The following is a 12,825-nucleotide window of genomic DNA, read 5'->3' on the forward strand; positions in this document are numbered from 1 at the left end:
CAATTTTATTGATATTTATAGAAAAAATGGAAACTGAAAATGTCCGTAAACAGCTCAAAATATTTGGAAAATGTTATGGTGAATAGAAAATGCTAATATAAACATTTAGTCAAAATTTCATGTACCTACTGTCATTTGTTTTAAAGTTGCACCAAAAACCAAAACTAAAAAAAGGTGGGTAAGTGGATGTCGCTCTGCTGTACAGTAGGTTACAAGTGGGTCACTGTAATGGATGGTGTTAAATTTGAATTCAATGACATGATATCATTGTATAAGAAAAACGATTCTTAGCGAAAACAGTCAGTCAGCCTATGATATTACTAAGTATATTTGATGATATCAAGGATTTTTCCGTATTTTGTCAAAATTTGAACATTAAATGCTTATAAATAAAAACTGTGACTAAGGATTTTTAATTTTTTTTATCTGCCTTTGAAACAATAACCTAGGAGTCTTCTATTAAATTTTCAAGCTTTTTTACTCAACAGATAAAATTTTATTGATATTTATAGAAAAAAAAACTAAAAAAAATGAAAATTGATAATGTCCGTAAACAGCTCAATATAAGTCAAAATATTTGGAAAAATGTTATGGTGTATAGGTAATGCAATCATAAACATTCAGTCAAAATGTCATGTCCCTACGGTTATTTGTTTTAGAGTTACATCAAAAACCAAAATCGATTTTCTCGAAAACTGATTTTCCTTAATTTTTCTTTTGTTTTTCACGTCGCTTTTGAAAACTACTGGGAAATTTATGGGATACTTTTGACTGCCCAAAGTACCAACTAGATTTACTTTCCTATCAGAAAAGTTACTGTTGAAGAAAATCCAAGCACTTTTACTGTCTTAAAAGATGATGACAGACACAAAAGTAAAAAAATTTAAAAAAAAAACACATCATTGTAAAATCAATACATTCATCGTTCCACTCAGAATCTAAAATTGAACTTCTTTCTATATTAAGTATATTATATATTAATATTATATTTTGTCGAAGGAAATTTTATAATTTTAATCCTCTGGTGTGATACTGTCGATTTTTACGAACCGGAACTATTAAATTTTAATTTTAACCAACCGGAACGGATGCAAAGTTTATATTACGAACAGGAACGCCGTTCCGGTGCGTTCCGGTCCATTTCGATCACTGAGTATTTTAATTTTTAAGTGAGTTATAAAAGTATGTACAACATTAATATTTTAAAATGCTCATAATTCACTAAAAAATTTAAAAAAATCCTAAAAAACCAACGAGAAAACACAGATAATGTCGATACCTAAAAATTTGATAATATATCAATTCACTCTAATATTATTTTATCAAAATATTCAAAACAAACAGCACATTATTGAAACTAGCGAACGAAAATGTTTTATGTCGTCCGTGTGTAAGACAGATTCAACACACGCGGGTGCGAAGTCCTCTTGAGACAATTTTTTTTATGTATTAAAAGATCTAAAAGATGTTTTAAATAATAAAATTAAACAAATAGTTAATATGCTCTAGTACAATCTATAATTACATGTGGAATTACCTTTTGGTGCTCTGTATATGAAACTCATATCAATAAACTAGAAACCATATATTATACTCATTAATTAAATATTTATTCTACAAATGCACTTAAAAATATTTAACACTTCTTCGCTTCATTTATTGTTTGTTTGTACCTTATTATTTAAACATAAGCACAATACTACCAAATCATTCTCATTATACCCGTTGTATGAACAATTACTATTTCTAAATTAAGAACTTGTTTTGCACAATTGGGACCTGATTATGTATTTGTAAATTGTTGTATCAAATTTAAAATTAACCCTCATAACTTTAATTGTAAATTAAAAAAAAAAAAGCGGTTAAGTGGATGTCGCTCTGCTTGACAGCAAGTTACAACTTACAAATGTGAAGTGGGGTCACTGTAATGGATGTTGTTCAATTTTAATTTAATGATATAAAATCATTGTGTATGAATAGCGATTCTGAGCGAAGTCGGTCTGTCAGCCTATAGTATTACTAAGTAGATATATTTTATAATATTATTGTGATTAAAGTAATCCATTTTAGTATTAGGCATTATTATCTACTGACTACTACAGTAGGTCAAATTAATTTTTGCCAAAAAAATTATATTTTAAAATATCATAGTGTGTATAAAATATAATAATATACTATTATACTATATAAGTTTCATACATCCACAAATAATATTTTCAAATTACAACAAAATAACAAATCATTATTCTTTAATATGTAATTTCGTCCAAATTTGAATTTAAAATGTCTGTAAAAAATAACTGTATTTATATATTTTTTAGATTTTTTGGTTATAGTATGAACTATTCATGAGAATCTTTGTTTTGAATTTTCAATCCTTGGCTATAAAAATTTAAAAATTTTGAATTACAATAATTGATGATTATTGATATATTTTGTCAAAATTAGAACTTTAATGCATAAATTATTTATTTTTTATTATTCCCTAAAGATACTATGAACGTGAATCTTATTGTCTGTGGAGGACCTCCTCAATATAAAACTGATTATTGGGAAATTGGAATAAATACACATTACAGTATTACACTCATGAGTTATGACTCTTTAATCATATGATATCGAAAAAAGAAAAACAATGTTGCACAGTAATTGTTTTCCTCTTTAAAGTGTGAAAATTTGGTTGCTTAGCTTGGACTACAGCCACAGAACCACTCTGTTTCTTATCCGCACAAAACAGTTTTTGCTATGTTTTACATATTTTGTTAGACGGAGACTTATATTATACTTTACACATGACTACCTACATTAATTTTGGTTTCCGTTGCTTTGACGCTGTTCCCTTCGCCAACTCTCGTAATGCATGGTTATTTGTAATAGAAACTGGAACCATTTAACAATTATGTTTGATGACACTTGTCTCATAAAAATATGTATATAGTCATATCATGTCGCATTATTATGTTTATGTACTGTAGTTTCTATATAATATAATCATACCACATACAAGGCACCAGCCCAAAACCCAACCAAGGGCAGCGGCCCACCACTGCGCGTTCCTCCACAGTTTCTTCTAATTTACGAGTATTTAGTATTCACAACCCGCAAGAGTTAGCATGTATACCGGTTCCTATTCATCTATTCAATAAGAAACATTGTATTAATTTTTCAAGCCTCACCTAAGAAATTGAACATGTAATATACATTTTTAACTAGAAAATTATTATTATTCATGATTTTATAATAATATTTTGAAGAGGAAAAACACTTATAAGTCCCTCCCCTCACCAGATCTACATTAATTTTAAAAATATAGAACTATAATCTAAAACTTGGTTTTATTTAAAATTAGTAATCCCAAGTTCTAGTTGAAATTATTGTAAACTCCTTAAGAATCTAAAAGTCTACAAACCTTCTTAGCTTACAGACACTTAAGTAATTAATGGTTATGTTTCATAACATCTTAAAAATATAGTAAATAGTCGCCAATATTTATGAATTAAAGATTTAGTTGAGGTTATTTAATAATTATTATAATACATTTAAGTATAAATTAGATGATAATTAACAAGGTTATAAAAGTAAATTAAATTGTTTAAGATACGTACATAAAATATAATTTCTTTGATTTCAATCATAACTTTCAATCTTATAGACATAGACATCAATCTCAATAGATTTAAAAATGTTTATTGATTTACTTATTTATAGTAGAGGTTTATTTTTATAAGTGTTTAATAATTAAAGGAGGCAGTTTAAGTAATCAACAATTTTTAAAAACAACCTACAAATTTTTATAAAAAGTTTTTTAATTGATAGTAATTAAAATTAAATTTAAAGTTTAAGGTTACGTTGAAAGTAAACAGCTTCATTGTCAGCACCACAAATAAGTTGTTGCTTTTGGATATCCAATGAGTTGATTGGCATATAAATCGGTTGTATTACATTGTTTACTGACAATCGTGTTTTTACCTTGTCCATGTTCACCCAAAAATTTGAATACTCCAGATCTCCTAGAATATAAATTAGTTTTATTACAATAAAATTTCAAAACTGTACATCCATCAACGCTTTAAGTCTTATAGGATATACATTTTTAGATAACCAAATTATAGATATGTTAATTTTGGATTATTACAAGCATTGGTAGAGAATCATCTTAGATTAATTGTTACATGATTGATACTCAGTCTGTCCTATCTACAAATGTCTCTTCGTAGGAAAACATTTTTGTCGGATCCATATCTGTGATGTCAAGATCTATGCACGTCTCTGTGATACTATTCTGTATTATCAGCAATACAATAATATTGATAGCAATATTGAATATAATAAGATTTGTTGTCTTTTTGATAATTTAAATAATTTTTTTATTTACTTATTATTAATTAATTACTAAAATGTTTAAATGTAAAGTTTGTGATTCAAATTATAATTCTATATATCCGATTTAAATAAGCACCATAGGATTAAACATAAAAATATACCTAAAAAAACCTTTTAAAAAGAACATATATTTTTGTAATAACTGTGAAGATTCCTTTGATTTAAAGGCAAATTTAATTGAACATGTCAAAACTCATTTAAATGATCAAAAATTAAACATGTTATGTTCATTTGCAAATTGTACCAAATCATTTTTTACAATGACTGGATTAATTGAACATTTGAAATCTCATAATATTAATGTTGAGTCAACTTAGTTAAATTTTAATACTATAGAGGGTAAGTGTTTAGATACATTACAGAAAGTAATTTTATAATTATTAACAATGATCAAAAACTAGTTATTTTACTAACCTCTTGTGTTTAAGTGTTTTATTTATTTTTATAGGAAATTTATTTTTGATGAATTTGTCTGAGATTTGGCTGAAGGTTGTTACGGTGACGAGAGGTGCTCGCCTTAATGTACCTGGGTTCTGTTGAGTTAGCACTACACGTGTCAAACCAAAAAAAAACAATATCACATGCTCCGATAATTTAAAGGCACACGACTGTGTTTTTATTACATTTAAGAAAACAATTTGTGTATTTGCTAATAGTACAGTGGTTAATTTAAAATGAAAAAGATAAAAATGATGATGCATAATTATGTCGGTTGCCGGTGGGCAGGTGCGTACACGTACAGATTAAAGAGGGAGTTGGCAACAGACGGCAGAACGATGCTCGCGTGGTTCGTATTCGAAAAAAGACAAGCGCCCTGCCGTTGGGTTGCCGTCGATGGTCACGTAAACCCTGCGTGTATCCGCCGTCCTGGGATAGCGCGCTGGTGTCGTCACCATGGACTGGTTGTTGGTAGAAGCTGATGCTTGGTATAAGCTGAATTCAAACATCGTTTTCCCGGGTTCATGTCAAGGTAATAGTTTTAATATTATTGAAAATTTAAACGTAAATTAAAACGTTGCCCGTGATTTCAGAAACGACGGAAAAACAAAAACTAAAACCACCCATGCTTTTTAGAATTCATTGTCAATGGCCTATCTAAGTAGTTTTATTCTTTAGTAGTTGTTGATGAGTTTTAAAATGGGTATCCTGTAGGATTTTGCTTTTCCAACAAATCTAATACTTCTCTCTATAGACATTATTTTCAATGTATTAAAAATGCCATAGGTAATATTACACTAGCTGTTTTTAAGTCTGATGACGAACCAGTATTTTATAAAGCCTGGAGGGAAGTAATGGGTGTTGCAGGTAAACAAATTTTGTGTGCATGGCACATTTTAAGAAATTGTACAAAAAGTGTAAATAAAATTCATGGCAATGATAAAAAACATATTGTCTTTAATACATTAAAGTCATTGATATATGAAACTGACGAAAACTATTTTGGAATTGAACTGCAGAAAGTATTAGATAACCTTTTAAGTGACAAAGATACAGAAGACTTGGGAAATTATTTTAAATTTACATATGCATCTAGAGTATAAAAGTGGGCCTATTTCAATAGGGAACATGTTGGAATTAATAAAAACATGTATTTGGAATCGTTACATAAAAGTATTAAACATTGCTATTTAAATGGTAAACAATGTAAAAGATTAGACCTCTCAATAAACGCACTTATGTCATTAGTTTGTGCCTTAGCTGATGGGAGCTGTTTCAATATGCCACTAGACTACAACTACAGCAGCTGTATACAATGTTGAAGTTATTATGTACTTTCTATGCTATATTTTCGAAATTTTAACAAACTTACACTCTATAACCTGTTTTAACTTTAACATAAATAATTTATAAGAAATAAATACTTTGTTTTTAAATATTACGATTGAGTCAGCATTACTCAATTTAAAACGCACAACAAAATTATAATATTATATAATATATTAGGTATGTATACAAATCAATATACCTGGGTCAACATGGCACATATATGATTTTTTAGAACTCCATTGTAGTAATTTTCCTCCGAATGAACTCGTAAATAAATGGTCCGGTTCTAAAGGGTGAAATGCTATTTCGGTAAGTGATGATGCATCACCACTGCTCATAGTTGTCAATAAGTTATTGGTTCTCATGTCCCAAACACCAACATTTCCTTCTTCAGAACCGGTGAAAATGTAATGTTTTTGACTAGGGTGTTGAGCAACACATGTTATTGGCACTTGAGTCTAAAATTCAGATGTAAATAAAATATTTTGTGCCAAATACAACATGATAAATATTATTAATATTACCTGAGTAAAATGATTGATATTTGCCATTATACTACTTTTAGCAACTCGTATATCCCAAAGTTTCATTTGACTCAGTGCATTGCAGCAGAGAACTTCAGTATTAGTTAAGAAACAAATGCATGTTAAAGGTGAGCTACTTATAGGGATGGGCATGAAATCCGAATATCTGAATTATCCGAATATCCGGATATCCAAATCCGGATTTGAATCAAATTCTTATCCGGATTTCCCGAATTATCCGGATTATCCGGATTTATGGATTTGCTTTTTTATGTGACTTCAGACTTACAAATATTTTTAATGTATGGTAAAATAAATTATTTTATTATAATGAAAATTTAACAAAATGTTATATTATATCAAAGTTCGTATCATAAAAATCGTTCGAAATGTATACATTCCAAATAGATAAGTATAGTGTATACCCAATTAATTAATCTTTACTGCATAACCTTCGGATGGTTATTGAAAAAGGTTTTTTGAAGATAAGTTAAATTTATCTTACAACAATAATTGTTATCGATATAATTGTTTACTCGGACATGTTCTTTTACAATTATCAAATAAAAATTATCGAAAAATATCAAGTGGAGAGTGGAGACATATTTGTAGGAATAGTATTTCTGTTGCATCAAACGTGTTAACATTGAATAATTGTACTATAATGCCTCCAAGTAAAATTTGGAATTTTTTTACGCGTGGCGAATCAAATAAAACTGCTATATGTTCTGTATGCAACGACGTTTTAAAAAATATGGGATCTACATCTATTTTATGGTCGCATTATAATCGGTGGCATAAGCCCACTGCAAACGAAATTAATGAAGAACAGCACGCTAAAGAACATACAGGGTAAGCATGTTATTAATACTACACTGTTTGTGCTTTAATTAGTTATTAAAGTGAGAACTTTATTGCGCTATAATATGCGCTATATGCGCTTAATTGGGGACCTATTTCGTTGAACGTCCGCGTAAATAAATATATAATTGGTTGCTATTGGTTAATCTGGCACGTTTGTTGATTTCTATTATTATTTTTTGTCAATATACATATTTATGTATATAAATGAATGTCTGTGCGTAGATTAGACCTCTGGTAAGAAGATAGGCTAATTTAAAGAGTGTTAAATTTGGTTTTTTTCATTGTATTTTAGTACGGTTAGGTTAGTTTAGGATTTTGTATTATTTAATTATATTAATCCAACTTAGGCGGAATTAAGTAAAAATAACAAACTTGGTAATACTTTGATACTTTACTGTTAAATCATACACTTAGGTACGTACAAACAGTACGGGGTCCGCGATCTACCGCAGATAGATTGCCTAATGTTCTACCTAATGTAGAACCTGCACGAGCTATTGAAAGTGTTACCATTGTATTAGTAGAAAATAATTAATTTTAAGATGACATATATGTATATTTGATTGTTATATTGTAATAATATTTTGCATTTATCATACCATGTCATCATAATATCTAACCTGAAAATATAGTTCTCACTTTTACGGTACGTCTCGCGACGCTCCCATTTTTTATTTAATTTTAATTATTGAATAATTGTTATTACACTAGATTAAAAATCCCAAAATATTTTTTTGTAGAGAAATTGATAGTAATGAGAGCAATAGCGATAATGAACAAATAGCTTCAACATCTTCAACTTTCATTTCTTCTCAGTCAACTTCCTCATCATCAATCAGCCCTGCTTTGAAACGTAAAAAGCACTACCATAACGATAACATTTGTAAAAGAAATTCAAGACCATTAGATAAAAATCGATGTGAAATTATTACGCAAAGTATTTGCAAAATGATAATTGTTGATATGTTACCATTTAGTACAGTTGAAAATAAAGGTTTTCGTTCATTAATTTCAACAATTGAGCCACTTTATACTATTCCATCGCGAAAAAGCATTACTACACGTATTGAAAAAATGTATATAGATAAATCACAAAGTATCAGAAATATCATAGAAAACATTAATTATATTTCTTTAACAACTGATGGTTGGACATCAACAGCAATTGATTCATATTTAACATTTACTGCTCATTATTTTGATGATAATTGGAAATTGTATAGTGTAACTCTTTCAATTGAAGAAATACAAGAAAGTCATACGGCTGAAAATTTAAAAGACAGTATTATGAATGTTATTGAGTCTTGGAATTTAAATAATAAAATAACGGGAATTAGTCATGATAATGCTGCAAACATTTCAAATGCTGTAAAACTATTTTACGATCAAGATATTTATTCAAATCGTTGTGCTGCTCATACACTACAATTAGCTGTGAAAAAATGTTTAGATTTAAATACATGTCGTCCTTTATTAAAAACCGCATCAAAAATTGTTGCTAGTTTTCGACAATCTTCTAAAAGAACATATGCCTGAGAAAGAGTGCAAAAAACTTAATCTTGTACAAAGTTGCCCTACACGTTGGAATTCTACTCTAGGTATGTTAGAACGATTGTTGGAACTTCGTTCAGCTGTAGTTGTCATTATGTCTGATCGGACACTTTTTAATAGTAAGATCGCGAAAGATCAAGAATTACTAGAAGAAGACTGGGAAAAAATAGAAATACTTGTTACTTTATTGAAACCATTAAAAACAGCAACAACAGTTTTATGTGCTGATCAAAATGTCACTATATCAATGGTAAGTTGATTAAAAATTATAAGTATAAATTAATATTCAACAATAATTATTATTTTGTAAATATCATAAAATTGTTGTGTTTATTTTCAGGTTTTACCAATTGTTAAAAGTCTTATTGTAAAACATTATAAACCCAATAATCTAGATAGTAGGTTTTCAACTCTATTCAAAGAGACCATTATTCACGAATTATCAACACGTTTTTCTGTACAAATTGATGTTGACAACGATTGCGAAAGAGAAATTAGTATCACTCAAATGGCTAGCATACTTGATCCTAGATACAAAAATATGTCATTTGAATCTTCCGAAAATATTAAAAATCGTATTAAACAAATAGTACGTTCAAAAATGGTTTTGTTAAGCAGAAATACTGATGTACGTATACCTACAGAAAAACGCACAGCACTTGATGAATTACTTGAAGAAGAACCAAATAATGATACTGACGAGTTTTCAAGGTATATGGCGGAATTTCAAATAAATCATAATGCAGATCCATGTGCATGGTGGAAAGATCATGAAAACATTTATCCAACGTTAGCCGTATTAGCTAAACAAATATTATGTATACCAGCATCTTCTGCTTCATCAGAAAGAGTTTTTTCAACAGCCGGTAATATATTATCCCCAAAACGTAATAGAATTACACCATGCCATTTGTCAGCCTTAGTTTTTTTAAAACAAAATAATAATTTTTAATTAAAAAAAATAATTTAAGTAATATGCATGAATATGTTTACTGTTTTGTATGAATTATTGTTGTATTATTAATATATATTATTTACCTAGTGAGATTAAATATAATTTTTGCTATGTTATAAAGTATTTATTTTGTTATTTTGATTTTTGTTAGATATTATTTAATAATTATTATATAAAATGTTATGTTACATTATTTTACATTTTTTTTTTAGTATAAAAAAATAATAATTAATTTTTACAAATAAAAATGTGCTTAAAAATTTCAATAAAACCATTTACATAATTAAGTAATTGTTTTTATTACAGCTAAGCGCAAAACATCACTAGTACTTAAAATGTGTTCGAAATTTTGTATACCCATGTCTGAAAATTATATTATAGAATTAAAATATTATTATTATATAAAAATGAGTCATTGAACAGCAAAATCGAGTTGAATAATCCGGATACTCCGGATAATCCGTGAAATCCGGATTTTCTAAATCCGGATTTGACAAATCCGAATAATTCGGATTTTTGAAATCCGGATATGCCCACCACTAGCTACTTATTCCTTCTAGAAAATCAATCATCCGTATTATATGTAAATATTTATCAAACATTTTAATTTTTAAAAAAGTTTTAAGAGAACATAATAATTTGTATCCACATCTAACAACAATATATTTAGATACTTTTACTTACCTAGAACTAGATGAATTTGTTTACTGTTCAATGATATGATATTAAGTTTATAATCATCGCCAATGGTTGCTAATGAAAAGTTACATACAGCAAAATCCTTGCAAGACTTCTGTTCTTTACTGTAAATAATAATTTATATAATCTGAGTCTTACTAGACTAAGTATAAATTGAATTACATCATTAGATATTTATTTTTTTAAATAATTATTTAGTAAATAACAACCTTTAAATACAATTTCATTATTTAATCATTATAGCACAATATAATATGCAAGGCTGTGCATTAACGAGTTAAAAAGTTGAAGTCAAGTTAAAAAGTTAATTTAATTTTAACTTTTAACTTAACTAGTTACTTTTGGCTTTTCATCAACTTAACTGTTAACTTACTAAATTTATTTTTTAATTAACGTGAAATTAACGAGGTAATTTTTCATTTTAAGAAGTAAGTTATGTTAATTTATTTTGTTTTTAATTTAATTATATTTCATTATTTTAGTATATTTCGTTTTCATGTCAAAAAATACATATCGTAAATTGTTTAAAGTTAAAAATGTATATCATTTGAAAAAATTAACTACGCTGTTGTTACATAAACAAATTAACTCTTTTTGAACTTAATAAAAAATTTAAAAAAATTGTGTATTAACTTTTAACTTTTAACTTTTTGTTATTGGTGCATATTAACTTAACTTAACTGAGTTAAAAAAGATCAATAACTTGCCCAGCCTTGATAGTATGTATAAATGAACCAAAATTATTGTCAAAATACTGAAGTGAAATTAAATTTTAATCTTACCCCAATGAATGTAGAGTGTCCCAAGCCATGACTTCTTCAAGATGAATGTTAGAGTCTTCATTCTCACTAATGACACGATATACTTTAACTGTTCCATTGTCGGTACTAACAGCTATAAATTTGTTATCTAAAAACTTGAAATAATAATAAATATTATTTAAATAGTTTATAAAAACTGTATGGTGTTTATTGTTATTAAATAATTAAATTCTAACTTATCAACATCTATCAACAAGTAATAAATAGATTATTAAATTTGTAGACTATAGTTGTCATTATATCAAATGAATAAGAGGAGTACACATCAGCGACTGATGGAATAAGAAGATTTCATCTTTATCATATCAAAAACTTAACCAATCTACACGTTACTCACTATGTACTATACTAACTATGGTTAACGTGAATAAATAATAGAAAAAATATATTATGCATACTCTAATTTGTGTAACATTTCCGTTTTGTTTTACACAATCCAAAAGTTTTGGAGGGAAATCTTGGGCAGAATTTTCGTCTGTCGATGTCAGTCCCCACAGTTCTATTACGTTGTCCTGTAACGGTAAAAATAAAAATAAAACGCTCACGTATTACATGACAATCTGTTAATCTCACATATTCGTTGTCCCACGAGCCGGTGACAAACATTGTCGACGCCATCAGGTCATCTGGCCTCCATCTCACTCTATTCACCTTTCTGCCGATAAATTCTGCAAATATGTCTGAGTCACTCATGGTCGTTGTCCAACGCACTAAGCACTCGATCCGGGTTTCCTAAAGTTTCAACGGGTTTTAAGAAAACTCTTTGTAATAATCCTAAACGAGTATACGACTGTTATACCAAATTACGAAAATTTTATGTTTTAGTTTTAGTTTTCGAATATTAAATCGAGAAACGAGATCCGATAAATTGCTTCCGCACCAAATGAAGTTCAAGGTTTATAGATAATAATATTATTATCTATAAACCTTGAATGGAGTTAGCATCGTAAGTCGTAAATGATAAGATATTAATACCGATTTATAAGATAGTACTATCTTAAACCGTGGATAGACGTCCTGCTAACTAATGCCTCAATATTTCCGGTGTCGGAAATTACGGTCTACGGATGTGGATTTTGGACGTAGCTGATACAGCGTATGATTTTGTTGCCGATATAGCGACGAGTCACCGAATTACGTGATCGATGTGCGCAACCTCCATGCAACTCCTCGCATAATTATCCATAGGTACAATAGGTATCTGTGGATAAATCGCGTTGCGTTTGCGCGACCACCTAATTCAGCGACTTGTCGCTGATAT

The 12,825-nt window shown here is 28.5% G+C and overlaps 2 protein-coding genes across 2 annotated transcripts; one reads left to right on the forward strand and one right to left on the reverse strand.

Annotated features, from left to right (window-relative positions):
• Positions 1 to 3,522: 3,522 nt before the first annotated feature.
• LOC132936609 (nucleoporin Nup43-like) lies at positions 3,523 to 12,552 on the reverse strand. The gene is made up of 8 exons (XM_061003364.1): positions 12,138 to 12,552; positions 11,963 to 12,076; positions 11,526 to 11,659; positions 10,729 to 10,847; positions 10,586 to 10,600; positions 6,675 to 6,805; positions 6,350 to 6,608; positions 3,523 to 4,010 (listed from the first exon to the last, which is right to left on the reverse strand). The coding sequence occupies exons 1-8, from the start codon at positions 12,255 to 12,257 to the stop codon at positions 3,832 to 3,834; spliced, it is 1,071 nt and encodes a 356-aa protein (XP_060859347.1). The 5' UTR covers positions 12,258 to 12,552; the 3' UTR covers positions 3,523 to 3,831.
• Positions 6,821 to 10,105, forward strand: LOC132936610 (E3 SUMO-protein ligase ZBED1-like). The gene is made up of 2 exons (XM_061003365.1): positions 6,821 to 9,339; positions 9,430 to 10,105. Exons 1-2 carry the CDS (start codon positions 9,067 to 9,069, stop codon positions 10,039 to 10,041), a joined length of 885 nt encoding a protein of 294 aa, XP_060859348.1. The 5' UTR covers positions 6,821 to 9,066; the 3' UTR covers positions 10,042 to 10,105.
• Positions 12,553 to 12,825: the final 273 nt, after the last annotated feature.

This window comes from Metopolophium dirhodum, chromosome 1 (genome assembly GCF_019925205.1).
Source record: "Metopolophium dirhodum isolate CAU chromosome 1, ASM1992520v1, whole genome shotgun sequence".
In the NCBI taxonomy this organism is placed as follows: domain Eukaryota; kingdom Metazoa; phylum Arthropoda; class Insecta; order Hemiptera; family Aphididae; genus Metopolophium; species Metopolophium dirhodum.

Bases quoted from the DNA above. Each gene is read 5' to 3' on its own strand.
- LOC132936610 (XM_061003365.1), top strand. From the start codon at position 9,067: ATGCCTGAGAAAGAGTGCAAAAAACTTAATCTTGTACAAAGTTGCCCT. The intron at 9,340-9,429 runs GTAAGTTGATTA...GTTTATTTTCAG, and splicing joins AAAATGTCACTATATCAATG to GTTTTACCAATTGTTAAAAG.
- LOC132936609 (XM_061003364.1), bottom strand. From the start codon at position 12,257: ATGAGTGACTCAGACATATTTGCAGAATTTATCGGCAGAAAGGTGAAT. The intron at 10,848-11,525 runs GTAAGATTAAAA...TATTATTTACAG, and splicing joins GACACTCTACATTCATTGGG to TAAAGAACAGAAGTCTTGCA. The intron at 4,011-6,349 runs GTATATTGATTT...TTTATATTCTAG, and splicing joins TATGTGCCATGTTGACCCAG to GAGATCTGGAGTATTCAAAT.